Source organism: Poecile atricapillus, chromosome 11, assembly GCF_030490865.1.
Source record: "Poecile atricapillus isolate bPoeAtr1 chromosome 11, bPoeAtr1.hap1, whole genome shotgun sequence".
NCBI lineage: Eukaryota > Metazoa > Chordata > Aves > Passeriformes > Paridae > Poecile > Poecile atricapillus.
In genome coordinates, this window is record NC_081259.1 from 17,488,780 (window position 1) to 17,514,084 (window position 25,305).

Below are 25,305 nucleotides of genomic sequence, written 5' to 3' on the forward strand. Positions count from 1 at the left end.
TAGCTATTCTTGAGAGGAAAAGGATAAATGGGACATTTTTACTTTCCATGTATGTTTATTTTATTACCAGTAGCTGAATACATTTTAATATGTATTTATATGAATAAACAAATAGCTTCATTCTGAAGGAATTCTGCATGCCTGTGCAGATTAAATGCTTTTTAACATTTTCAGAAAGTATTTATCTTGCATACTTCATTGATCCTTCTTGTATTCAATTAGTTCTAGTAAAAAGTGCCCTCACTTCCTATCCCTTTTCCAGGTCCAATGGGAAGAACTGTTTCCTTGTTTAATTTGTAGTGCACAGACTAGGCAGACTCTAAACATTCGCTGGCTGTGTGTGTGTCCCCTGTGATGTGTTGAGGCTCAGTTAGAGGTGAGGGGGAAGGCACAGTGCTGCAGATGGGAATCTGCTCCAGCTGACAGGGCTGCACTGGCTGCTTCACAGGACTGGCTGGGCTGGGCCTTCTTGCACACAGCTTGGACCAAGTCCCTCACCATCAGTACTTTGTGGCAGAAACCTGGCCTGTAATTTGCAGTAAGTGCATTCCATCACCTGCTGAGGGGACCAGGGTGACCTGGTTAAATGCACCAGACATTTATTAAATAATGGCTATCAGTACTCTGCATGCTGTGGTAAGGTAGTTAAATCTTGCTTTTAGGCACTCAGTGATCAGGAAGGACTGTGCCAGCCAAAAGCAGTACAGCTGTTGTGTCCCCATCCCTCTGTGAGATAACTTGCCTCTGAAGTACAAGGCAAATGTGAATTCAAAAATTTTAATGTGTTTTTGCAGAGTGGAGTTTATCCTATGTACATCACCAGGATTAAATGCTGCAATTATTCGTAAATTTGCATTCAAAAGAGCTGGGCTGTTTGTTTCCAAAAGCTGAATTACAAAGCATAACACTGTCCAAGAAAAGAGGGATGAATTTCACACCAATTGGCTAATTGTTATATGCTTGCTTTTAAGATACACAGTAAAGCCATAAATTCATATAAATTTATTGCATTTTGTCTGGAAGGTTGCCTAGAATACTTATCAGGAATGACAAAACATAGATATTTCTCACAAATATATTTATGATTTGGTTGGTTCTTAGAATGAAATCTTTGGTTCCAGATGCTTGTTTTGATTTGTCTAATTATTGGATTTAGTACCCATCTAGTTCAGTTTGTTTTGATTATGTTGTGCTGATTATGTGAGGGACAGAATTGGTCTAGAAGAACTTCTCGCTCTCTTTTTGTAGTATTGTGAATCTTTTGTATTTTGCTTGACATTACGTTCTCTGGAAAACTAGAGGATATTTCCAAAATTTCTAAAGGCCTTTCATTCCAGAATCCAATAGGCCCAGGATCTGAAGAAAATTAAAATTGATAGATTGAGGAACTGAGTCTTAAGGTTGAAGGCTCATGGCTGAAAGACAATCTCAAAGTTACATTAATCTAATCGTATGATCAGAAACTCAAGCAAGAGTTAAGTTCCAAGTAAGATGGGCAGCACATGTGGTGGATGAAAATTAAAACATAGTGAGTTTTCCCTGGTTTTCTGACAGGTGGTGACAGACACCAGTACTTTCATATGACTAAGGCAGATTGCCAGTGTCACCCCACTGAACTGACACATACCTCATATTCAGGGTGTTTTAAGGATCTGTGATATTCTGCTGCTGTTGTTAAAAGCATGAGTGAAATTCCAGCTCTGTCCAAATGAAATTTCCTGTTGGATTCAAATGGATTTCTATTCTTACCTTAAAAGCCATTAATAGGCTGCAAAAATTTGGTTCATGTGTGATAAACTCAAATATAATCAGAGATGACCTGCTGGGTATCTAAATAGACCTAAAAACATTAATTCTAGTATGTTCTTCAAAAGGGTACGTATTTTTTTCTTCACTGTTCTGAAGAGTGACTGGACTGATCTTGCTTGGCTTGAAAACAAAAAGATGTGGCTGCAGGTTTCTGGTTTGGCTTTTCACTGCACTTCCAGGGAGTAGGAAAAAGAGATCAAAAAACAATATCAAGATTTGACTCTTGACAGATGAAAGCAGACCAAACTTCTTTGAAACTAAATTGGTACTTGATTTACTTCTGTTAATAATTATTTGGTTTAATACAACCTGACTATATTAATGTCCATCCCAAACATTTAAATTCAGAAATGTAGTTGTTTTTAGCCAAGGAAGTATAAGCCCAACTTTGGGTTTCAAATTTAATATTTTAATATATAATCCAAGGGAGATTTGGGGAGAGTGGGTACATATGTTTCTTTGTTTTGGGGTGTGTGTTTGTTTCTTCTGAGAAACAGTATTTGTTTGAAATTGAAACAAAAAAATCATGGTTTGTGGGGGGAGTGTCTGTGTTATGAAATTTGTCCAAATGATCATCTGACTATATGCTGACTGAGCCCAGAGTCATTTAGTTTCCCAGACCAGAAAAAGTCAGATGTTTTCAGTCCAGTGGAGCTGTTGATGCCAGGCTCTTTCCTATCACCATGTGCAGTGGCACATTTCAAAAGCAAACTAATCCAGAGCTTCCAACAGTGAGCTCAGGAGCATCATCCACACGGTGTCGTGCCAGAGCCCTGTGGTCCCTGCTGAGATCCCTGTGTTGTGCTGTACAGAGGGATCATCCCCCTGGGAGCCCTGTCTGGCCCAGCTGCAGCTCTGTGTGTGCAGGTTTGACCTCATGTTCCAGCCAAGGTTCCCCAGCAGCAGGTGAGAGCAGAGCAGGAGATGCTCAGGTGTGCAGGGAAGTGCTGTGAACTTGAGCCCTGTGTGAAGAGCATGAGCCCTGTGCCCAATCCTGTTCCAAACCAAAAAAGCCTGCTTAGGGCTCTCTCCCTTACTGAGGAAGTCCAAACTGGGAAGACTGGACAAATCTGTAAAAGGACCTTTTAGCTATGTGATTGTTCTGTTTTGTTTGTTCTCTGGACTCGGGAGCCCTGTGGTGTGGGGATTTTTTCTACCTCATGCAGGAACTATAGATAACTGTGGGGATCACCAATTTATTACAGCTAAATTAAAGTGGTTTGTAAAATGGAAGGGAAAATGGCATGTCTGGACTTACTCCAGAGAAAGAGATCAAATGAGTAATCTTCTGGCTTATTTATTTATTGAGGAGCTAAGAGCAGACTTGCTATTTGGATGCCTTTGTAAATGGACAGGTTTTGCACATCTTTGAGATCCATATTGTTCTCAGTATTTGTCACAGTATTAAACTTTCTCAAGCAGAAGGCCCCCAGTGCAGAGAATACCTTTTCTTTGCCCCATGGCATTTTCTGCATTAGCAACACTGTGGATTGCTGCAGTACCTGCCAGACCTGTGCCTTTCCTGGAAAATGTTGAGAACCATCAATTCCAGCAGTGCCAGTATGCACCATGTAGCATAAACTGAATGAGAGCCCAGAGGAGCTGTGGGCAGCTCTTGTGTTGAAAGCCTGTTGATGCTGGACTATTTGCAGGTCACAGAACCTTTCTGGAGACCTCCTCCCCAGCTTCCATGTGAAGAGAGAGCACAAGGAAGGAGCATGAGTGGAATTGTTTTATAACTTTCCCAAACAGAGCATCTCCTCCTGTTTCTTTTGGTTTGGAAGTGCCATGTGCTGCACACCTGCAGGCTCCTAGGAAGGGGGTGGGCTTGGCTGGGCTCGCCTCAGAGTCTGTTTTGGATTAGTCCTCCTCTAAAGGTTGGTTCCAGCTACTGTTATTTGTTCTGTGGTCCAGATTTGCAGCACTGAAATGTTCAGGATTCAACCAATGATCATGTTGCATTTGTGAAGAGATTATTGTAATTGTGCACAATATAATTTTTCTCATTTTTGGCCCATCTAGGCTTCTGTCTAGAAGGTGTGAGTTACACTTAGGAATAATGAGGGTCTTTTAGTTACACGATTACATGCTGGTTTTTTTTCCTTGAACAGCATGCTGCTTAATTTTAGCATACAGGATGATTCCACAAGGGGAGAGAATTATGACTGCATGAGCAAGTGCAAATCTACCATTTCCTAATTTGTGAATGCCTTCTCCCCACCTCCCCAACCTTTCCTGCAATGGAAGAGCATTTTCCTTTTTTTTAAAATGTGATGTATTTAAAAACTTTGCTGTTGCCTCTGTGAAAAAGATGCAAAATTCAATGTCCCGTTTTCCTTGAAATGAAAAGCTCCTTCTCTTGTGTCTCTTGTTTTTTGGACACTGCATAGGAATGTTAAAGGTTAAGGAAGTTAATTTGCTTTTTGCTTTCTGTATGCCATCTATGCATTCATTATTTTTTGACAAATCTAATAGTTTATCAAATTCTTGTCTTATATAAGGCATTAGGTTTAATCAAAAGATTTTTTTTTTTAAATCATAACCTGTCATTTTTCGTATTGGGGAAAAAAGAAAAACCAGTTTTGTTTAATCCAAAGTAAAGCAAGGAAGTGCTGGAACCACACCTGCAGTTTTTCCACTTCAGAAGTGCAAGTTGCTGGATTCCTGAAGGGAACAGTTTTGGCATACATGAGCAATAAAACTTTTTAAATGCAGGTAATTGGAGCTGATTAAAATTCTCAGGACAAAACCAGTTGTGATCCCAGGGGGCCTGGGAATTTCAGTTCTTGGAGAAATGCATCTTGCAGTAGGAGCAATTAGTGATCACATCAGAATCAGGATGATATCCATGGTGTCCATCACCAAAAAATTTAGCTTGGCTAATTCACAAGAGCTTAATGTATAAATTGCTCTTGCCATTTCACTTTGAAAGCTTCTGGGGTTTAGGTGTTTCCCCTACTCTTATTACTCATATTTCAGATTATTTCTTTTCTTCTTGTTTTTCTGAATAGCTCCCTGTCCTCCTTAGGATTGCCCAGCTGGCACACAAGTAGCCATCATTTGCATTTATGCTTCAAAGTGTATAAGGCTTTCGATTTATAGATTGAAATAACATAACTTGTTTGCACAAAGGAAGCAAAATTCTGTTTCTTGATGTGGACTAGATTCAAATTAAAAAGCTCCAGTGTGGCAGAGGAGAAAAAGTCCCACAGAAGCCCTCCTGTTCTGCACCCCTTCTCCAGTCTCTTCAGTGATTTCATGCCAGGTGTCTGCTGCAGCTGAATATTGCCAATGGCCAGGGCTTTGCACATCGTCCTTGAGTGTTTCTGATGTAAAATCTTTCTGCTCTGTGTGCTTTGTTTCTTTAGCTGTGCACAATGCCTTGCCCTGCGCTCTCACTTTTGCTGACACAACTATTTTTGGAGCTGTACTATGACCTGTATCAGGGAAGCCATCCTGCTTTTTTCTTTTTTTTTTTAAATGGATGGGGTGTGGGCAGAGGAAGGAGCTGGAGCTGGTGAGAACCAACCCCACATTGCAGCCACAGTGGTGTCTCCTTGAGTGGGGCCTGTGACATTTCCTTTGAATGCAAACTCTGAGCCTGTCCAAGTGTCTTAAGCTGCTATTGGGAGACTTTTTAGAAGAACATGTCAGAATTCTGTTTTGTAGCTACCTTGTAAGGGCACAAACTTGGATACTTCAGTTAGCATCTGAATTTTTTCAGGAGCTTACAGAGTCATGATAATACGCCTCAGAACATAAGCAAGTGCAGCAAACAGCTCTGAATCATTTGTCTTCAGCTCAGCTGAATAGGGTACAAGTCAGTAGGGACTTTGGTGCAAAAGGCTTAAATTAAATCATCTTCCTACTCCTCACCCCCAGTTGGGCCCACTACATTGCGACACATTTTGTGAGACTGTGCTTAAATCAATTCTAAAAGCCATGGTTTTCATGTACCAGAGGAGTATATATATGAGTATATATATTTTTTTTTATTTTGAAGTTTGCTGTTGGAGTTTTGTTTTAGTTTAGAGTGTATGTACACCATGTGCTATGCTTTAGCACACATTTTCCAAACTCTGTTCTATGCTTTTTGTTGTTTCAGCTGGATTTTATCTCCTATTAGCAAGCTCCAGCCAAGGTGTGGTGACTGACACTAGAAGGTTGATGTAAACATTAACAAATTAACTGGGGCGGGATGTGTGCTGGGCAAGGCCGGCAGCAGGAACCTTTGCTCAAGTGCAGCGCATGACCCCAGCACAGCTGGGAGCAGATTGCCCCTGCACAGGAGAGGGGAAAATCACAGTCAACCCAAGGGCACTGGCATGTGTAGTGAGAACAGAGCAAAGCTGGAGGGCTTGGAAGGCAAGGACAGCACTTCTAAGCATTTTGAAGATCTTGCCTCAGAGCTCAGTGGTTGGGGTGAACCTTCCTTCAATGCTAAAGGGGTGAAGAGCTGAATCAGCTTGGCTGAGATTTGAGCTGTGATCCCACATGTTTTAAGCTGGGCTACCGGTTGCAAACATGCACTTCCCAACAGATCACACTGTCCTCTTGGTACATATGAGGTCTAAGTCATTTGGTGCACTGAATGTTTCTGCTTATTTCACTGCTTGAAAGCTTGCACTAGAAACTAGTGGGATACTTTCCTTTCTGCCATATCTCCCTTCTAAACTTTTTATGTTAAACTTTGGAAAGTGTGCTCCTGTTACAGCCATCTCACCTGGAAAACACATCATGGAACAAACAATTGCTAAAGTCTCAGGGGTTGAGCATTGCCCATGCTCACGTGGCAGTTCAGCAAGTGCTGTGTGCTGCCTACTCTCAATTCTTCAAAGTGGGAAAAAAAGCCAAAACCTCTGGATCTGTTAGTAATTCCATCAGATGAGACTATGAGAGATGAGGCATTTTTGTCTACTGAACATTGAGTGTGTTAGGTGGGGAAAGGGCTGTATGGAAAAATTTTCACTCAGGTGATGATGGGTGGAATAACCAAAAATTGTCCTCTTCCTATCTTTGTTGACAGGGAGAAGAGCAACATCATTCCAATTTGCCTATAGGAAAATCCTATAGGAATGCAAGCAGGAGATAAGTTTAAAAGAATAAAATTGCCCTGCTGATCCCTGCTGCCTTTAAACACCTCTAGTTGTACAGAAATTTCACATGGAAGTTGCAAGTGGTTTATGTTGCTACAAAATGTGATTTTTTTAAAGGAAGTTAAAAACAGGTGAGGTGGAGTGGATGGTTAAAAAAATATGTTTTTGCAGAATATGTCAAGATACTTTTGTTGCTTGCATAAAGCCTGGAAAGAAGCATGAATCCCAGTAATCCATTTAGGAGATAGATACATACATACACACAACCTATTACATCTTATAATATGAGTGTCCTCTCACTGCACTTATTGTCTCTTCAGTTCATTAGCTACATTAGTAATTTTTACCAGAGGTTACTCACGTTTTGCCACTTCTTTGTTTCAGGAAGGCTGCAGTGAGTCCTGTGGAGAGCTGAGTTCCCACCTCTCCTTTTGGGTGTCTCGGCGTTGCTCGTCTCAGCCCGGTGAGCTCCTTGTGTCATGGTAGCGATCCCTGCAGCTGCAGCGAGCTGGACTCTGCTCCCTGCAGAAGAGCTGCTGCCCTCCTGCCAGCGGCTCCTTCAGGCCTGGGGTGAGCAAACTTTACCTGTAGAGCTGCCAGCTCCAGCAGGAGGGAGCTGGCCTGGCTTAGTGCTGCTGTCACTGGTCACATCCAGTTCAGAGCCTCGGCTGAGTTGTAAAACACAATTCTGTTTGATTGCAAATGTACTTCCAGCTCTGGGAAAGCAAGAGACTCTTTTCTGGAGGGACAAATATTTGATGTTTGTTTCCTGGCCCGTTCCCTAGAATCTTAGGATTAATCTAAAAATGAAGATTTCTTAAAATCTTGATGTCCAGTTTTTGTCACTGCTTTGTTTTCTAAGTCCCCTTTTGGGGTGAGATTGGGGTTAACAGCACTGTGTTGTCTCCTGAATAAATGGCAAGGTTTTACTAGGTTAAGAAGTTTCCATATGTACATTTGCCTGTCTGTCCTCTAAGGCCAGTTTCCATCAGTCTTATTCCCATTTCCTAAATCAGCATGCACTTTTTATTCTCCAGGCCTGCAATTGCAGTTAGAGCAGGATTCTCAGTCTGCTCAGTCGCACAAGATGAGTGCACAATACCTCATGCCTTGACCATTTTCTCATGCTGAGTGCTTAGAACAACTGATTTGGGTAAAATTTTTCATTAAAAATTGTTTGGGGTTGTTTCATGTGGTAAAAATGTCAACTATAAAATGAGATGTTAGGGAGCTAACATTGCTAAACAAGCCTGAGTCTTATATTTTAGTTTTGTTGTGCTGGTAGGTGCAACAATTGCTATCAGAAAACTCTGTGTGATTGAAATATTCATAATTTTAGGCAAATGTTTTAGTATTTTGCTGCTTTAGGGATACAGTAAATAAAATAATTGAAGGCATACAAAGACTAGGGAATAGACTCCCATTGATACTTGAATGGATATCAAATTAAGTTTCTGCTGTATTAGCAAAGCTTTATCTGAAAAACATTTGCTTCTTACTCTGTCTTTAGAAATATTACAAGATTGTAAATAAATGGAGGGTGTGTGTCTTTCTAAAGTATGTGTAGTCTTTTGTTTTAAAGTTGTCCTCTTCATATGAACAATTAAATTGCTTTTAGCTGACTTTATCTAGCTGAGGAGGGTGATCACACTGTAGAACTTTTTTTCTTGCATACCCAGGCACGTTATCTGGAAAATGTGAAAATGCATTGGCTACATTTTGCGTTTTTGTAAAATTACAAAACATGAAATAAAGCCGTGGAAATGGCTCTACAAAAGATGTAAGTTCAATTTTTTTTTTTTATATGAAGTGATTGTTAAGGATTTTAAGTTACATTTTTATGTCTCCACTGTAAATACGTGACTAATAATTCTGCCTATGACTCTAGAGCAAAGTTTAGTATAAGAGCATTTTTCATGATCATTGGTGTTACGGTAAGTAATTTTAATTTGCCAGTGTTTATTTCTGCTTAATCAAAATAAGAGTCTGTTTTTATGTTATTTTTAAAGATTTTGTAGCACCTAATCTTCACAATAGCTTCACAAGGTCTCTCATGATTTTAAGAGCTTTTGTTTGTTGTGTGGTATTCATTTTTCCTGCTTCCCAAACCTACTGTGATACTCTACTCTGATACTGTGTATCAGTAGGTTGCATTCTCACAGGCTTGTCCTCTTTTGCTCTGGTGGCCGTGCATCGCTTCAGGTACAGGACAAGTGGAGATTTTGCCTTTTCCAAATGTGTTACTGGGTTTTGTTGATCAAAATGCTGTCCTGATAACAGCCCAGCTAGAATGTTTGACAACATAATTTAATTTTTGGATGAGACTTCCTAAGATAGCAAAGGGAGTCAGGAACAGTTCAAACTGGAAAATGGAGAGCAAACCCCCAAACTTCATTGACAACATTAATGCTTATGTCTAGAAAGTATAAAAAATGGTAAAAAATTGTCTTCCGATAGAATTTGCACTCCTGAAGCCATGTGCTTTCTCTGAAAACCCCCTTCCTCCTCTGATCTTGGTCGTTTTCTCAAAAATCTAGTGGTTTAAAACAAGACTTGTGTTCTTATGGAATTATGTGTCTGTGTGTAAAAGTGAATGCACTGAAACTTTACAGCTTCCATAATATTGAGGAATTAACCTGGAATAAAAACACTTTGAAAAAGAATTATGGAGGGGAATTAAACTTAGATACATTTGCAACATGACAATAGAAGTTAGTGTAGTCCTTTAGATTTCTTTCAGCTGTGTTTTACATAACCTTGTTTTGCTTCTCGCAGAGACCTGATCTGGCAAGGCTAGAACTTTAATGCAAAGCTGCTGGAAGTAGTTAAATATTGGAACCACTGCTGATTTGGTTGCATCCTCCAACATGACCAATCCTCAGTAAGTACCATGTGAAACAACTTTAAATGAGGGGGAACAGGCTGTTAACTGGAGAAGAATGATGTGACTTCAGGAAGGTTTTTTATTTGTCTGAAGAGTGTGAATTAGACATGAATAATGCTGTATGTCTGATGTTACTAGCAGCAGTGGCTGAAAACTAGTATGTTATGTTATTTTCAGATCTGCTTATCTTTCTTTTTCCTGTCACCAAAGCTGTCTCTCAACACCAGTCTGTTTGTTTTTCTTTTCAATCAAATCAGACTTTATCTGTCACCTGGTCTGTCTAAGAATACATAAACTCCATACTGTTGGGGGAGGGAAGGTTGTACCAACCCATTTCCTTTTTCTTTTATAATACTGGAAATTGTATCATTGTACGCTCTTTCACACAAAACCTGAACCAGCTTGGACTTATAAAGGTAAATGTCCACAGGATGACACTAAAGGTGAAAATCAAAGAAAATTCTTGCTAAAATTAGCTTTTACCTCTGGGTTTCTGATTTCACATTGTTTACAGAAGAATACAGTTCTGTTGGAAATGAAATTATCTCATTACTTTCCATTATTAGTTACACATGAATGAAATAAAAGCTTTTAGGTTGTACTTCCTTTTACCTCCTTTTTCTGCCACAGTATGACACAGCTGCAGCCTTTCCCTGCCAAATACTCTACATACAACAGCATTTTACTTTCTTGGGTAATTATGGCAGCAGTTAGCTCCTTTTAATTCAAGAATAATGTCCTCCATCTGAAAGAATTAGTCTAATGGTGAGACTCTGACCACTGGAAACTTTCAAAACAGAATTTTAGTTCCTTCACCCACATCTTTAAATGATATTCTTATACAAGATATACCAGTTAGGTGGTAAAGTAGTCTCTTATTTTCAGGGGGAAAAAAGGAACTGCTAATCAGGTTGCCTAAATTTCTGGAAGATTTTAAGAAGCTTCTTTAAAATAAAATCAGCAATGCAATTTTTGCTGTCAAATAACACAGCGTGCTAAGAACTTTTTGACTATATTCCTATGGAAAGAGAGTATCTTCATACCTGCTGTAAACCTCTGAGAGTAGCCTGAGATTTCTTCCGAAGTTACCAGGCTCCCCTGGAAGAAAGCTGGAGAAGTTTGTGCTTGCACATCCGTGGAATCAAACAGGACAAGCAGCTTTGCTGGATGCTGCAAAGATCAGCCTTTGACATGCAAGCTCTGTCCTATAGCCAAGTCATCCTGTGCATGCACTAATGGTAACAGATAAAATTCCTACACAAGTAGTATCTTGTTCTAAATGTGGGAGACATACACATTGTCAGACTGTTTTTACCTGTGTGGAGTTTCCATTAGTGTTAGTGGGCTGCTATAAGAATACATGAGCAGATTTAGAAGCTTTACATAAGGTTAGTTAAGATAATCTTTATGGAGGAGGCCATAATTCTTGTGAATCACTGTTCCCTTTCAGAACTATTTTGAAATAACTTGTAACAGAGTGATCCTTTTTAGGTAAATGTAGCAAAGCTGCCATCCATCAAAACTGTTGGAATCAGTATTCAAATCTGCAGTGGAAGAGGGGTCTAGCTGCATCTATTAGTTAACAGTTGATTTGTATATAATAATTAAAAAGCCTAGCTGTTCATTGCTCACCAGTCTAACTTGCAGTGAGTCTTTAGTTGGCTTAGTTACATGGTTTCTTTCTGTTTTGCATAAATATTTCCCTTTTGGGTTTATGCATTTTTTCTCTATTTGTTTATAACTCGGCCATTTATATTTAGTGCTTTTGAAGCAGATTCAGCAGAGTGAAATGGTGTTTTCCTTTGTGAAGTTTCTGTTGATCACAGTGAGATCTACTAAAGTTTGGAGAGATTTGATCTGCTTCTCTAATGACAACACCTGCTTAATGACCTTGCAGAGGCCTTTTAAGTTGCTGTCTCTTCAGGATTTTATGAAGTTCTTGTCTCTAACTTCCTTTTACTTGCTTACTCATTTATATTTCTTTATGTGTATACATGTGCTTATTACATTTTCAGGCCTACAATTGAAGGTGGTGTTTCAGAAGTTGAGATTATTTCCCAACAAGTGGAAGAAGAGACCAAAAGCATTGCCCCTGTGCAGCTTGTTAATTTTGCTTATCGAGATCTACCTTTAGCTGCACTTGATCTGTCTGTAGCTGGGTCCCAGCTTTTGTCAAATTTGGATGAGGAGTACCAAAGAGAAGGGTAAGTACAAAGGGCAGATTTTTGTTGTGTCGTTTTAGATTACAGGAATTTCGCTGCCTGTAAAACAGGAAACCTTAAGTTGGAGAAGTGCAGCCAGTTGTCCTTAAACTCTGTGTAAAATCATTGTCACAGGATGGAGGAGACCTTTTCTAATATCACTAATCTGGGTTGGTTATGGCTGTTTATCATTTTAAGTGGTTCATAGCTACTGTTTGACCACAGTCTGGAAGTTTTTTCTCAGGAATAACCAGATTAAATACCTGGCATCTCAGACAAGCAGAATAGTCTGGTAAAAGCTCCTTGAGAAAGGTGTTTCAGGGTGATGAGAGTTGGCTGCCATGATTTTTGTACATAACTGTACATCTCCTGACTGAGAGATACCTGATACAGCTAATTCCAGGACAGATAGTGTACTTGTTACTCAGTAATTTGAATTGTGTAGTTTGCTAATGTGAGAATGTTGTCTTTGTACATTATCAAAGTATATACACACTGCTCCTGTTTCATAGAACTGTGGTTCCAGGTTTATTGCAATAAAAGATCTTAATCAGTTCATAGCATCTGCCCAAACATAGCCCAATGTCAGATTATGTAGCACTGTTGTCCTACAGGACATTAGAAGTCATCCTTATCCCTGGTTCAGGCTTGAAGTAGCTGTAGGTGGACTGCTGTACTAAATTCTTTATGAAAGATTTGGGTCAACTGGAGAGAATCCAGAGCAAGGCAGTGAGAATGATTAGAGGCTCAGAAAACCTGCCGTGGAGTACTGATTGAAATAACTGTGTTTCACATGAAGAAGAGACTTTGAGGGAAGCTTCTAAGAGAGTTCAGTGAGGAAGGGACCAGCCCATTCTTGATCTCCATGAGGAGCAGAAGTAAAGAGCTTGAATTGCAGCAGAGAGTAGTGAGGGCAGCAAAGTGCTGGGGGGGAGACTGCTGGTTCATGTGGGAAGAAGGAGGATAGAGGTACAGTTGCTGGATGTCTTCAGGAAGATGCATTTGTCAGGAATGCTAACCACTGTATTTAACTATATTTAACATCCCTCAGGACAGAGATGGGGTGAGCACTGGTGCCAGCTCTCCCTGTTTCTGTGTCTGCTATTCCCTGGCTGTCACACCGAACACAGACCTTACTCCACTGTCAGTAAGGTCCAGGGAGAGCACTTCCCTGTAAGCCATATAGAATGCTCACTGCTGAAGACTTTAAAAAGCTTTATATAAGCCTCCATTTATTAACAACTCATCCACATAGTGCATTTTAACCTGTGCTCTGTAATTAGCAGAGACCTGCTTTTTCTCAGCTCAGCAGGTATTCTGTGTGGTACTCAGGAAGCAAGATGTGGGGAAGGCTCTTGCCTTTAATTTCTTTCCAGATTGGACTTTATAAGACTTCTCCAAAAAGTTGTTACTCCAGACAAGGGGAAATACATTTCGAGTGGGTTATGTAAGTATGGTACAACTGTAAAAATACCCTGCATAGCAAAAGAGGCACTTGAAAATTAATTTGAGTATGCAGGTGTAACCCTCAGGCTATTTTGGTGCTGAGTCAATACCAGTTTAGTTCAAATATGCATTTTTATAGATTTTTATGATCTGAAACTCAATTCTTTGCTGTGCCAAAGGGCACAGGTCTCTCACTGTAACCATTAGAGCAGCTCTGCAGTCTTAAGCATGGAAATAGGCTTGTCATTCTTTTCCTCAGCAGAGATCTCTCCCTTCACTCAGACTTCTTTTGTGGCTTTCAGTCTGAATGGAAATAAGCAGGTGCCCTCCACACCTCCCAGCTGTAGAGTACATTCTCTGAAGAAAATTCAGAACTTAAGTTGGACATCCCAATGCATTTTGGCTGAGTGTGTTCAGCTGCCTTGTGGGAATGGTGACTTCTTCCTTTCAGAAGCGTCCATGAAAACTGATGCCCTGAGAAATTTAGGAGCAGAGCTTGGCTTCAGAAGCCCAGTAGCAAAGTAAAATACTATCGCTGTGCCACCTCCTGGCTAGGCTGACTCCATGTGTTAGCACCTGCATGTGTTCTGTGGGGCTCTGATATTCTAGGTCTGCAGCTGATCTCCACAAGCTGGAATTGTTCTAATTGCAAGGCTCTGGCATTTGCCTGTGCTTGGACAAGGCTGGGTGGTACAAGCTGCATCACTCCACAGCCTTGTTGGACAACATAATTAATTGTCCACAGTCAATAGTTCCTGGTTACTCTGGGCATTCACCAGTAAGTCTCCATTTCCTTGCATGGAGAAGCAAGGGAGACATCAGACTAGAGATGAAGGAGAGGGCAAGGAAGGAGTCTTCTGATTTAATGGTTTAGTTGTGTGCACCCCAAGGTGCACACATGGTTTTCCTCTACCTTTCCTTCTTTAAAGCCACAATGTGCTCAGGGTCCAAGCACAAATTTGACCTGGTTGCTACCTAGGAGAGCTTTTTGTTTTATCTGAATGTTTCTCTTAAGAAAACTGATATTAATAGGCAATCGGGAACAGGTGGGTCATAACCTTTGTTGTGTGCCTGGAAACTCTCAGATGGTGTCACACGAGCTACCCCTCCCACAAGAAAAGAAAAATGAGAAGGAAAAGGAAAAAGAAAGAAAATTATGATCTGTCTTTAACTTGTTAGACAGAGCATATGTAAGCTGACATTCCTGTGCCTTTAATACTGGAATAAAAGTCTTATTTTGTGCAGTTTGATAGGTCTTTGCCTTTTCACATCAAATTCTCAGGGCAGTCAGTTCCTGTTTGTTGGTGTTGTTGAAGGAATTTTGTGGACACTTTGAGCTGGCACTTTGTCAGACATTTAGATGACAGTGCTGATCCTGTGCTAAGCAACAAAGAAAGGACTGCAGATTAGAGGCACATTAAGCCTGCTTGTGATGTACACCTGTAAGTAGTGAAAGTATAATCAGGCAAAAAAACCTTTCTGCTCTACCTGAAACCCTCAAACAAAACACAAAATGTGCTGTCCTGAATTTACTGGAGAGGGTGTGTCTGTATTGAACTCAGTTTGTGTGCAAAGAGTATGCCAACATTTATTTAAGGAGGCTAATCACCCAGAAAGGTGAGATGATTTTTTAAATGTTAACACTGCTTTAAATACCACTCTTAGTTTCTTTTTTTTTCCCAGTGAAGTACTCTGATTTTCAAAAAATAGTTTCTCTCTTCTGCTTTTTTTACATCATGTCCAATAGAAGTGATGGAGAATAGCAGAAAAATTTACAACATGCAGCAATTAATACATGGATAAAGAAAAGCTCTCCTTACTATATTTTATGTAAGTTCCAGTTAATAGGTGTCCATCACAATAAATTATAAAAAAATTTGACAGATAGTTGCACTACAGAATGTATTTTATTATGTGAATATGCAGATAGACAATGAGTCTTTCTCTTGATAAAGATCTGTTTATTTGGGTTGAAAAACAAGGGGGGAGAGATGTGCGCCAACTTTTCAATTATTTGTTGTATTTGTTTTAAATTGCAGCTCTCGAGTTTTAATGTTAAACATTTGAAACATTAAGGTGTTTTCAAATACTGTGTTTTACATCTAAAGCTGTAAAGTTTGAGAGTTCACAGAGATAAATGTGATTCATTTGACATTAGCTGTAAAATAGTCATGCTGTTGTAATTTAATAATTTATGATGATCTGTTCATAGCCTTAGATTTGTTTGGTCACAGCTAGAAAGGGCATTAAACAGTGAGAATATCAGAAAAAAAACCATGAGGAGAGAGAGCAAAAGGAAGAGAAACCAAAACTGAGCAGAGAATTACCGAGATGCAGAAATTAACACAGGGAGGAGTTGTGAGCTCATTTTAAACTGGTTACAAGATTTTTCTGATGAATGTATTCACCTACCTTGGGAAAAAAGGATGTGTTTCTTCTGTCTTCTCTAATGGTACCAAGTAGGTGCTATTATTTTGCTTTTCAGATTCAGTTTTCAGATATTACTTTTGATTTTTTGTGGTATTTTACTTGTGCTTTGTACAAAACTTAAAGGCTCTTTATCTAAAAGAGCTTGACTATATCAAGGTCTCACATTTCTCTTGTTTCTGCTTTTCTTGCCTTTATCTGGTGGCATAATTAAAAGTAGTCAGTTTTCTGAAAAGTTTTATGCACCTTTGCAGATCTTGGATCTGGAATAATAGTGAATAATGAGGTCCAAGCCCAAGATAAAGTGCAAAGGTTTTGGAGGCCACAACTATTTCATGTAACAAGCTAACTCCTATTTACAAAAGTGAGTTGTAACTTAGTTGTAGCTGCCAGTCGTAGTGTGAATCCAGAAAGATGGTGCAAAATGCTAAGAGGAGGATGCAGTGAATGAGACTGTAGTGCTGATCTGTTCTTTGTGCAGTACTTTATCACTGCTGCTCTCAGTGCTGTGGTCCAAAACAGACCTGCACTGCAGCAGAGAAGGAGCATTCAGCTCAACAGAACCTCTCTGTTCTGCCCAGCTCTTCAGTAGAGAAAACATGAAATTTTGGGCTGTGTTGCAGAGGTGTTCAGTGATTTAGAAGTTTCTGTTTCTGTACAGACTTTTTAAGTGTTTCTCTTGGTAAATTTTGTTTTCCAGAGTAGCTTATTATTGTGTTTATCCCAGTACCTCAGTGCTTTGAGTGTATCTCCCCCATGTCTTTTTATCAATTGGTAAAGAGAGCTGTACTGTAAGTAAGACAAAGAATTAATTTTCTAGGTCAGCAATTTTAAGGGTTTTTCTGTTTGGAGATGTTTCTGTATTTTTCCAACAGAGCTTGTTTTTCCTAGGTAGATTTTGAGGATAGAAATGTAACATTAGTAGCCCAGAGATCACTGTTTGCAAAGGTCCTTTTTGGAGACTGGAAAGGACATGAGTCTAATTTGTCTGGCTTGACACTGGAATTAGTTGTCTGAATTGGGGAAGATATGGCTTGGGGCAAAAATTGAAATATGGATAAACCATAGGAGAAAGGGGAAATGTGGGAAAGAGGAATATTTGTTTAGAAGGCTGGTCTGTAAAAAAATCAGCTAAATGCTGAGCAACATTTATATCTAGCATCAGATTTAGCATTTAGAAGCAAATCAGATCTTAGGATTGCTTAGGAAAAAGAGAATAAAAGGGAGGCCATTGTTGTGCCTTTCTATATATCGAAGCTTTGCCCTCATCTTGAACATGAGTGCAGTTCTGATCCTGTCAGAAAGAATATGGTAGATATAAAAGAACTGGAAAAGAATCAAAGAAAAAGAGTGATCAAAGATGTGATACGTCTTCCATTGGAGATTACTATGTAAACTAGGACTCTGCAGTCTGGAAAAGAGAAGGTTGATGGAGATTTGGCTGATACTACAAAGTCTGAGAGGTTAAAATAGGTTTGACACCCAGACACCCCCTCCCAATACAGTCTCTAAGGTACATTAATAGGTTAAGGCCCAGTTCCAAAGAAACAAAAAGTGTTTGTGGCACAGAGGGCAGTAGATGCCTGAAGCTACTTTCAGAAGAATGTGTGGCTGAGAGTAGCTTATCCCCACAAGGGGAGGTTGAACAAGTTTGGGGAAGAGAAATTCGTTGAAGGTTACTAAGTACAGCCTGAGAAAACACATCTGTCTCAGGAAGTGACCAAATGGAAAAGAGTGGGTGAGAATATTAAGGAGAAGGATCGATGTTTGCTATGTTCTCAGTCATCTTGAGGTATCTGCTCATGGCCACTGAGCAGGAGACAGGATGCCAAGCCTTTGTTCAGTATGTTCTAGTATGGCTGTTCTTATGTTTCTTAAGGGGAGTTTTTGAGCTGATGTTATACTCCACTAAAGATGCTAGCATAAAAAGGAAAAACCTAACGAGCAATTTTCTAGTGAGAGGAGTCAAAGGCCAGGTAATCACAGGATGTCTGTGGTGCACACAGACAAATGGTGTGCTACACACCTGTAAAGAAAGCACAAATGATCCTAGAAAGCTTCAAGTACTTCAAATAGAGCTGGGAAGCATTCATGTAATTAATGAAGCCTATTCCAAAATATTATCTACTGCTCCAGTTGTCTGTATTCACATGCAGAAGAGGCTGCTGGGATAGGTACAGAAATTGAGCGTCTGTTCTACAAAAATAATGGGCTTTAATTGAATTGCACACGTGGCTGCCATTACAGTGTGTAATGCATCATGGACAAAATGCCAACTAGGGAAAAGATCTAATCAAGCTAAAGAATAATATTGGCACAGGAATGAATGTGTATAAATTGGCCATGGGTGATTTTGGGGAGAAAAGCAAGGGAATCTCTCTTGCCATTTGAGAAGCAGAATTTTGCAGGAGTCTTCCAATAAGTTCAGTGAGGTTTGAAATAGTACAAGTTTTAGGGGGAAAAAAGATGAGAGTGTTGTCAATAGTTAAAGTTCTGTAGTTAAACCAAGCTTGTAGAAGTCCAGAAAAGAAGTGCATAGCTCTGTGTGTTCCATGGAGTTCCTGCTCCAGGCCTCCAGCTGCTCCCTGCAGCCTGCTGTGAGACTCTGCTGTTGGCTTAGGCAGATTTTGTATTGTTATTTAGCCTGTGTTCCTGTCACTTCCTGACCATGGCCTTCTGCTCCTTCAGATAGCAATTTGGATCTCATCCATCCTTCTGTTTTCTGATCATAACCATCTTGTGAGGTGCAAACACTTGCTGTTTAGCCAAAAGAAAGAGAAAAAAAGACAGTGTAAGGTATAACGCAGATTTTGGGGCATTTGTTTACAAGACCAGAAAATAGAAACAGTGACAGCTGTTAACAGCTTGAAAAAAACTGTTTGTAGTGGTTCCTTACCAGATGAATATGTTCAACCTTTCCCAGTTTTGCCTTATGTTCTTTTTTTTCCAAGCTGTTTATTAGTAAAGCTAACAGGATGATGACAGATTGGCTTTGCACAAAGCCATGTGTGAAAGTATCTTTAAAAAAAAATTACCCCGGGTAAAAATCAACTAAATATATTTTAATGTCTCAGAACAAAACCTTACAGCTCAATGTCACCAACAATTAAAATTTTCCTGCACCAGTACATTTATTTACTTCATCCAGGCATTGCAAGAAAGGTAAATGTTATTTCTGTTGTAGAGGCAAAGTAGCTGAAATACCTGATAAACCTGTTCAAAGTCATGCAGGAAAGTTTTCCAAAGTCACACATGTCTGTGAATTCAAGCAAACACAGTCAGAACACCAGGAGAATGTTCAAATTATTCTTTGAACAGAATAGGGGATGTTTTTAACAGTTTGTGGGGTTTTGGTGGTTTTGGTTTTATGTTTGGTTTGGGTTTTTTTGTCTGAAGTGAGGGAAAAAGGTCTTTTACTTGTCCATTGTTAGTATGAAATCCCTTCATTAATTTATGAGCTGTGTAAGTTATATTTTGGTTTGTTGGGTTTTTTGAAAATTCTGTGTAGCTGACTTTCTAGTCTGAGCTTAAAATTTTAAGTGTAGCTTCGCAGTGTCACAGGTGAAATGGCCAGAATTTGCAAGGTAAGTTCAAACCCATGCCACTTCTGGTAGGGGCTTGTTTTTCTCCAAAACCAGATTTCTCATCTGTTGAATGAATAAAAGAACATCAGAGGGGAGAGAGAGAGACTACTCTGCTAAAACAGGTTCCAGGGTTCCAGAGGTGAGGTTTGGGTGTCAGGAGTCAGGGTGGTTGTTAACAAGGCACCCTGCAGACAGGGGTGTGCAGGTGCTGATCACTGTCCATCCACGTGTTACCAAACTCACCTTGGTGTAGCAAGTTAGGATACAGAACTGAAGGTGATTCTTAAATTTCAAATCCTTTTGTGTCTTTGCAATCAATTTATATATTTTATGAGTGTGGTACAGGGGGAAATGTGCACATGAGCTGTACTTGACCTCTTCAGCTGATTGCTTTTTCAATTGTAAACTGGTAGTTTCATTCAGAATCTTTTTAGAATTGACGTTATTAACATTGAATAATAATACTAAACAGACAGAATAATCCCATGTTTTTTAGACTATAAATAATTAGCAGCTTGAGTAATAATTATCATGGTTATAGGTATTGTATGCCAAGTATTACAGTTGGTTTATTCTTACTGGTACATACTGGAAAATCTTGACTATGCAGAGCTTTTAGAGACAGGTACTTTGGCCCTCTATGATTCTGTGAATAGGAGAAGCTGCCCTGCAGTATTAAAATACTGGCATAATGTGTCTTTTGGAAAAAGGAAACTAAATGTAAGCAGAGACCAGAGTTAAATCCTGTTCTGTTTAAACAGAGCCACCCCCCCCCCATTGTTGTTAGAAATATCCAAAAAAACCCCAACCCTAAGCCCAAAATCATAGTTGCATTAAAAACAAGTTACTGTTTGGAGATGATGTAAAATAAAATCCATTAAAAGATCTAGTTGGCAAAACAGCCATATCCCAGTGTCTTTTTTTTTTCCCCTATGTTTTAACACAACATATGAAATATATGAAATCTAGTATATTCTGTATTCAGGCTGGAGCTATAACAAAGTTTAACCTAAGGGCAATTTGCTGATAGTAACACTTGTCAAATCTTCTGTGAAGCTTTGAGAGTCAATTGAGGAGGTTTTTTACAGTCAGGCAATCAGGCAATCTGACTACAAGTGTTGTTGATATGCTTAATTCTGAGAAACTGCTCAAAAGTGTCGAGTCTCTGAGCACTGCTTTGTGAGTATGTGAGAGAACATTCCGTGATGTTTTTCCAAGTGTTTGATTATAATGTGAGTTATTGAGTCTAGAGCTGTTTATTAGGAATTGATCAGTATCACTGTATCTTCTCGTACACCACTGATTTCTGTGTGGTGATATTTTAGTCAGACAGTGGGGTTACTGCACCACACTTGCAGCTTTTTAAACCCTGGTTAATAAATCATGTCAGCTTTTCATTACCTAATGTTGTATTTACAGTGCTTTAAAAATCTGAAGTGGCAGGCAACCATCCCATCCAAACTTTCTGAGGTGAGCCAGTACAGGAACCTTGCAGAACACTGTTGAGAAATGATGTGGTACTGCATCAAAGTGATACTTGGGGGGAGGAGTTAGGAGAACAGTATCAGGATGGGCTTTATGATTCTTAAGTCCATGCAACTCTTATTCCTATTACCAACACCCCTAAAAGAAAAACAAAAAGAAAAAAGTTTTAGCAACCCTCTTGTAATTGCATTAGCACAACACTGATGCAACATTTATTGCTTTATCAGCTCCCTCTAGAGTTCTGGTCCTCAGAACTTGGCCTCCTCACAGCTTCCTGCATCCTGCCTAAACCTTGTTTTTCCTCTGAATAAAGGTGACTTCATCCAAACCAGGTCTGGTGTGTGCTGTCCCCCAGACTCTGGCAAGGTAATTCTTGGCCTGATCCACAAACAGATTGATGAGAGTTGGACAAATAGCCAAGCAAGAGAACCTTGGCAAAAGGCTTGACACTAGCCAGGCTGCTTACCTTTGCTACTATGAAGTGTAGTTGTGGAGTCACTGAGCTGCTTCTTTGGTGTTTTCCAGATTCCTATTGTTCTTTTTCATGGTATCATGGACAGACTGTTGCAAGCCAAATTTGCCAACCCTTGTCAGATCTGTCACATAGAGCAGGGATAAAGGTGCATGACCAGAAAATTCAGTAGCAGAGAAATTATTTTTAAAAATAAGTCATTATCTTCTAAATAGCAGAGTCCTGCTGTGCCTTGGTACTCACTGATATGTGAATGCAGCATGTATGTCAAAATAAGAGCACATGAGAACCTGTGAAACAGGAAGGAAGCAGAAATGTGTGTGTGATAATTAGGACTGCATGACTCAGTACACTGAAGGCACTTGTACACCAGTACACTCCAGAGCTGGGGAGATCCCAGGCTGAAGGTTTTTCTTCCATGTCTCTTGGTAAAGAAACCAGTGAAAGTGAACTTTGCAAAGTGTTTGTGCTTTATTGCTGAGAGTATCCATAACGGCAGAACTTAGAATTTTGAGTTCACTGCTCTTTAGCTCTTTTCCTTTTTCACTACTTCTTCTTTTCTTTTCTTGTTTTTCCCTTAATTTTATTTCCTTAGATCTAACTGGCTAAAACCGTGCTGTGGGAGACGAGCAGCTGTGTGGCAGGTATTTTTGCTCAGTGCAAGTCTCAACAGTTTCCTGGTAGCCTGTGTAGTATTGGTGGTGATTCTTCTGACTCTGGAACTCCTAATAGATATAAAGCTTCTCCAGTGTGAGTAGGAGGATTGGTTTTTTTTATTTTTTTTTTTTAATTATTATTTTTGCTTCTTAATTTTTAAAATTTTTATTAAATAAAGGCTTAACTTGCTGGGAGGTTTTTGAAGGGGGAGGATGTTGGGGATGGTTTTTCCCTACCATTTAAATGATTACCAGGCTAGGTAAGAAATGTGTTCTTGTGGAATCCTGGTATAGTGAAGTCAGTCTCTTCTTTATTATTCTGACCAAAGCTAGATCAAATAACAAATTCAGTACAGGACAAATTTTCAAAGGATAGCAGCAGAGTGTACATGCAGAGATTCACAATGTGTTGTCATTAGTACTTGAAAAGCTCTGTTCTTTACAGGCATATTACATATGCACAGAGGAAAAGTCTGTGCAACCTTAATCTCTGATACCCATCACATGTGGATAGACAAAAGTGATGAACATACAAAAATAAATAGGGTACTTGGTGTTAACCTCTTACTAATTTACTTCTGCTTGAGTGGATAGGAATTGAAATTACAGCCTTCTAGCTTGTAATGCACTGAAATGAGACAGATTTTCATTCTACTTTGCTAACACACTGTGAGTGAAATAATGGCTTAAATGGAGTTTTGATTTATCTGAATTCACTCTACACAGGTTCCACAATAGAAATTTTAATGCTGCTGTTTTGCTTCTTATTTCATCGTTTTTCCCCTACTCTTCTTTTCCTCCATTCCACCCCTTTTTTTCTTTTTTTGACTTTTATGATACAAAGCTGACATGACCAGAAACACCACCTAAGCTTTCCCCTAAGCTAAATGTTGAGGAGCAGCCTCTAGTGTCTCCATGCAATCACAGATGTGTTGAAATGGCAGCTGGGGTTCAGACAATCCCATAAATGCAGGAGTAAATAGTACAAAAGAGTGTCTGGTGTCTCCTGTGGCAGCTTTAAACTGAGCAAACCAATTTTTTATTCTTTTGAAATCCTTCTACTGTTGCAATTTGTCAATTGATCGTAGTGGAGTAAAGATTCAGGTATTGCAGTTGTATTAAGATAACTTTAAGAGACTTCATTGATATATGGAGGCATTTCTTAAACTCTGTAAGATTAATAAATGAATGTGTCATTCCATGCTGTTGCTCCCCATTTCCACCCACCTGTCCATACTGCACACACTGTTCAGGGCATGGCCACTCTGTTACAGCTGTTACTTTCTCTGCTCTCTGGTCACTCACCAATTTTGGATGAGCAAGTCCAGGATTTGGACAAGTCTGCCACTTTTAAAAAAGTCAGGAATGCTAACTGTGGGTATAAGGCCTTAATGAGGAAGAGGCTTTCAACAGTATTTATTGAGATGTCACATCTTTCTGTTTATGTAGAGAATTTTCACTCCTTTTGCAGAGACAAAGGCTTTTAAAGACTGTTGATTTTTCTGAGTTTTAGCAGTTTTGGTTACTCTCCTCTGGAAGCAGCCAGTTTCTCACCATTTATTTTCTGAAGAACCCTCTAAAGAACGCTTTACTTTAGGAATCATTGCTCCCCCAAGTGTCTGGTGCATGTGACACTGCTGAAAGCTCTGCATCTTACACCTTGTGCATGACCTGCAGGCATTGGATTGAGCCAGGTGACTTCACTGTTCAGTGGCCCCTGCCTGCATGGATTTGCTCAGGACACATTTCACTTGTATTAATGCTTTACAGTTGAACTAATGAATCTTGCCATGAGGCTTTTTGCCTTTGCCAAATTTGAATACCTTCTGTCTTGTTTTAAATCAGATAAAGGCTGTCTCAGTGAGGCTGATCTAAGTATTCCAGTTGTGCCTTGTAAGGGATGTGTGTCACATTAATGATTTGAAAAGCCATTAGCCCATAACAATGTTTATCAAAATTGCAATTACTATTTTAAAAGGTCCCTTATTCTTTATAAAACCAAGCAGTACATTAGGATACCTTTCAGCACATCACTGCCAGTTCTGTCCATAATAATTACTGCTAATCCATGCTATACACTGTAATTACTTAGGAAGCCTCCCTTTATTAAAAGAAAGCCAAACCAACAACAACAAAAAAAAAAAACCAACAAAAAACCAAAACAAAAAACCCAGAACAAAAGAAACCTGATGTTTTAGAGTATAGTTTTTCTCCCCTGCTTTCAGTATAGTCTTTGGTTGCATGATGCACTTCTCCCACACATAAAGCTGTTGGTTTCAGAGGTGGACACTGCATTTGCAAACTGTAAGTCACACACGTGGAAAGGTCAGAGACCTGTTAGGGTATTTTAGCACAAAACATATTCATACCAGAATTAGAAATCCCAGAAAGCAACGGACATATAATATAGGTCTTTTGTTTTAGATCTCTGTTCTGTAATCAGGTTTTTTTTAAGTCTGTCTTCAAAGCTCCTCGCACGCGATAACAAAATAACATCCCAATGCCTCAGAGATACAGACCATGCTATCCATTCCTCATCCCCAGCAGTTTTGGGGAAAAGGAGCTCAGAAAACGGTGTTTGTACTGCCCTCGATCTGCAGCCAGGTTCTGCACGTGTAGAAGGCAGCAGCCCTTGCTGCCAGCTCTGTCCTGCAGAGCCCCGCAGAGGCTGCAGCAGCGCCTCGGTAACGCGGGGCTCGGGGCTGCCAACAGCAGCATCACACACACCCCTGCAGTGTGTACAGCCAGGAAACCGGCTCCAACATGCACCGAGAGCCTGTGCTGCTGCTCACAGCTGCTCTGCTGCTCGCTCACGGCTTGCCAGGATCACTTCGCCTCCCAAATTCCTGGTTGCTGTGTCTTTTTTTCTGTCGCTAGGGGGCAGCTGGAGCCTTGGATCAGTCGAGCCCTGTTGGAAAAACTGCATGCAAAGGGTTTCCTGTTCTTCACCGCCCAACAGATATAGTGCCTTAGTAAACTTTATTATATTGTATTTTGCCCATTTGTTTCACCTTTAAGTAGTTCCTCTGCTGCAGCGCAGCAAATTCTCTCATCAAGCCCCAAAAGAGCTTCAGTAGTGGCAGTTCCGGTGGTAGGGCGTATTCAGTTTTATTTGTATCATGATTTCCTACATCCTTCTTGTCTGCTTCCCATATTAATCGATTCTGATTTTAAAATAAAATTCTTCATTTAGTGTGTTCATACTGTATATTCTTGGGGCACAGTTCAGTCTACCACAGCCCTGC

General features: G+C 39.7%; 1 protein-coding gene across 2 annotated transcripts in view; it reads left to right on the forward strand.

Moving 5' to 3' along the window:
- Positions 1–25,305, forward strand: part of TMEM266 (transmembrane protein 266) — an 84,768-nt gene that overhangs the window by 18,662 nt on the left and 40,801 nt on the right. Inside the window, exons 2-6 of one of the 2 annotated variants that reach the window (XM_058847227.1) lie at positions 7,290–7,475; positions 8,585–8,685; positions 9,681–9,786; positions 11,805–11,993; positions 22,000–22,154. In XM_058847227.1, coding sequence (XP_058703210.1) covers positions 9,773–9,786; positions 11,805–11,993; positions 22,000–22,154 — 358 coding nt within the window. In that variant the 5' untranslated portion in view covers positions 7,290–7,475; positions 8,585–8,685; positions 9,681–9,772. Of the gene's footprint in view, positions 1–7,289; positions 7,476–8,584; positions 8,686–9,680; positions 9,787–11,804; positions 11,994–21,999; positions 22,155–25,305 lie in introns of those variants that run through there. The other variant, XM_058847228.1, reaches the window with a different exon arrangement.